The sequence below is a fragment of the Nicotiana tomentosiformis genome, chromosome 2 (genome assembly GCF_000390325.3).
Source record: "Nicotiana tomentosiformis chromosome 2, ASM39032v3, whole genome shotgun sequence".
Lineage (NCBI taxonomy): Eukaryota > Viridiplantae > Streptophyta > Magnoliopsida > Solanales > Solanaceae > Nicotiana > Nicotiana tomentosiformis.
The window spans coordinates 125,280,316-125,282,295 of record NC_090813.1 but is presented as its reverse complement, the minus strand read 5'-3'; the positions used below and the strand labels follow the sequence as shown (position 1 = coordinate 125,282,295).

Genomic DNA, 1,980 nt, shown 5'->3' with positions numbered 1-1,980 from the left:
CTAGTTCTAAGCCAGCAGAAATATCCACTTCTTCAATCCCTTTATTTAAACCTTATGAGATCCCTAGAACTTTTGCTACGAAACTTCGGATCCACCAAGATAAAGACTATCCTCAGCTCTCTGACCATCAGCGTAGGATCCTAGAAATTGAGAAAACCTTGATAGCTCAGGATACCACAACTAACGATTCTTCCGTACAGGTTCTCCGAGAAGTCGATTCTGACCAAGAAACCAATTCACAGTCAGAACAATTTCATGACAATCCTCCCCTAGAAATTTTCCCTGTTAGAACAGGATCCTTTAACTGGCGTCAACCCTAAAGACTTTACTATTCTATAGCTACTCATTCTGATGTAGCCTTAGAAGAAAGACCCAATGTTATGCAAAACAATTATAATGCCAATAATATCTATGAATGGAACATAGATGGTTGTTCTAAATACAATAATTTGGCCAAACTACAGTAAATGACTATGATAGCCACTACATACCGAACTTCTCATAACTGTTCTGACCAGCTTACTACCCATGTCTTAGTAGCAGGTTTCACAGGTCAACTTAAGGGATTGTGGGATACCCATCTTAGCGAAGAAGATAAGAACCAAACAATCTTAAGTGTCCGAGTTGATTCAACGGGAGAACCAATTCTTAAGGATGGCCTTACCATTCTTGATTCAACCAACACCTTGATTTATACCATTATGAAAATATTCATAGGTAGTTCAGGTATCTTTAGGGAAAGATCTTCTGAGATACTTAACAACCTTAAGTGTAAAACCCTTTCTAATTTCAGATGGTATAAAGCTTCCTTTCTTACCCGAATCTACGAAAAACCTGATGGAAATCTCTCATATTGGAAAGAAAAATTCCAAGATGACCTACCTAAGTATCTTAGGGATTTATTTAAAGAACAACTCCAAAATTAGCATTTTGGTGATGTTATTCCCTATCATCTATGGCCAACTTACCAGTCTCATTCAACATGTCGCTCTCAAAATCTGTCGACATGATAAAATATTGAGACAATTAGCCAAAGATAGAATACAGACTCGCCGAGATCTAGGTAGTTTATGTGAACAATTTGGCTTACCACCTTGTAGTAAAAAGCCTCATAAGAGACAAACAAGCAAGGATATGGAGAGTACGAAATATAGATCTTCTGCACCCAAGTTTAGGAAGACCAAACTGTTTCCTTCTAAATCCAAAACCTTTCCTAGTAAACATAAACCAACAAACTTCCAAACTCCCAATTCTAGCAAATTTTTCAAATGCAACAAACCAGGTCATATAGCCAAATACTGCAAGTTGTCTAACAAAGTTAGAAATCTTGATGTAGATGAGTATGTTCCTAACCAAATCGAAAAACTTTTATTAGAAGATAGTGACATTTCTGATGTTGCTGATGATGAACTTGAACAACAATTTAACCAACTAGAAGATGATGACACAAAATCATTTTCATCCCAGTCTAGTCAAGAGGAACCTGCACCTAATATTCTCTCCAAAGAACAAGATCTTCTTCTTGAAATAATAAGCATTCTCCAAAACTCTGAGCAAAAGAAGTATTATCTCGAGCAATTCAAATGAACAATAGATAAGCCTTCTACATCTTCCTCTAGTTTCTTTTCCAATCATCCTCAAGTTGCCAATACTTATAATATTACTGATATCCTTAGTAGATTCCCTTCCCAAAAGCCTAAGGTAGTAACTATCCAAGATCTCCAAACTGAGATAGCATTCCTTAAGGAAGAAATTCGAGAAAATTAAGGCTAGATAAGAATTAGACTGTCTTATTCTCCAACAACTCTCTACCAAACCTGAAGATCCCAAACTAACTAAAACTAAACAGTTGAACAAGAAGTTTTTATCAACCACCTCTCTAGAATTTCCATAAAAAATGGCATATGAGAGTCATCCTAATTGTCAATAAGTCATTTACCTTAGATATCATTACCTTATTTCATACATGTGTAGATCTCA

The 1,980-nt window shown here is 36.0% G+C and overlaps 1 protein-coding gene across 1 annotated transcript; it reads left to right on the top strand.

Moving 5' to 3' along the window:
- The first annotated feature begins 467 nt into the window (after positions 1–467).
- Positions 468–1,587, top strand: LOC138905556 (uncharacterized). The gene is made up of 2 exons (XM_070194078.1): positions 468–726; positions 794–1,587. The coding sequence occupies exons 1-2, from the start codon at positions 468–470 to the stop codon at positions 1,585–1,587; spliced, it is 1,053 nt and encodes a 350-aa protein (XP_070050179.1).
- Positions 1,588–1,980: the final 393 nt, after the last annotated feature.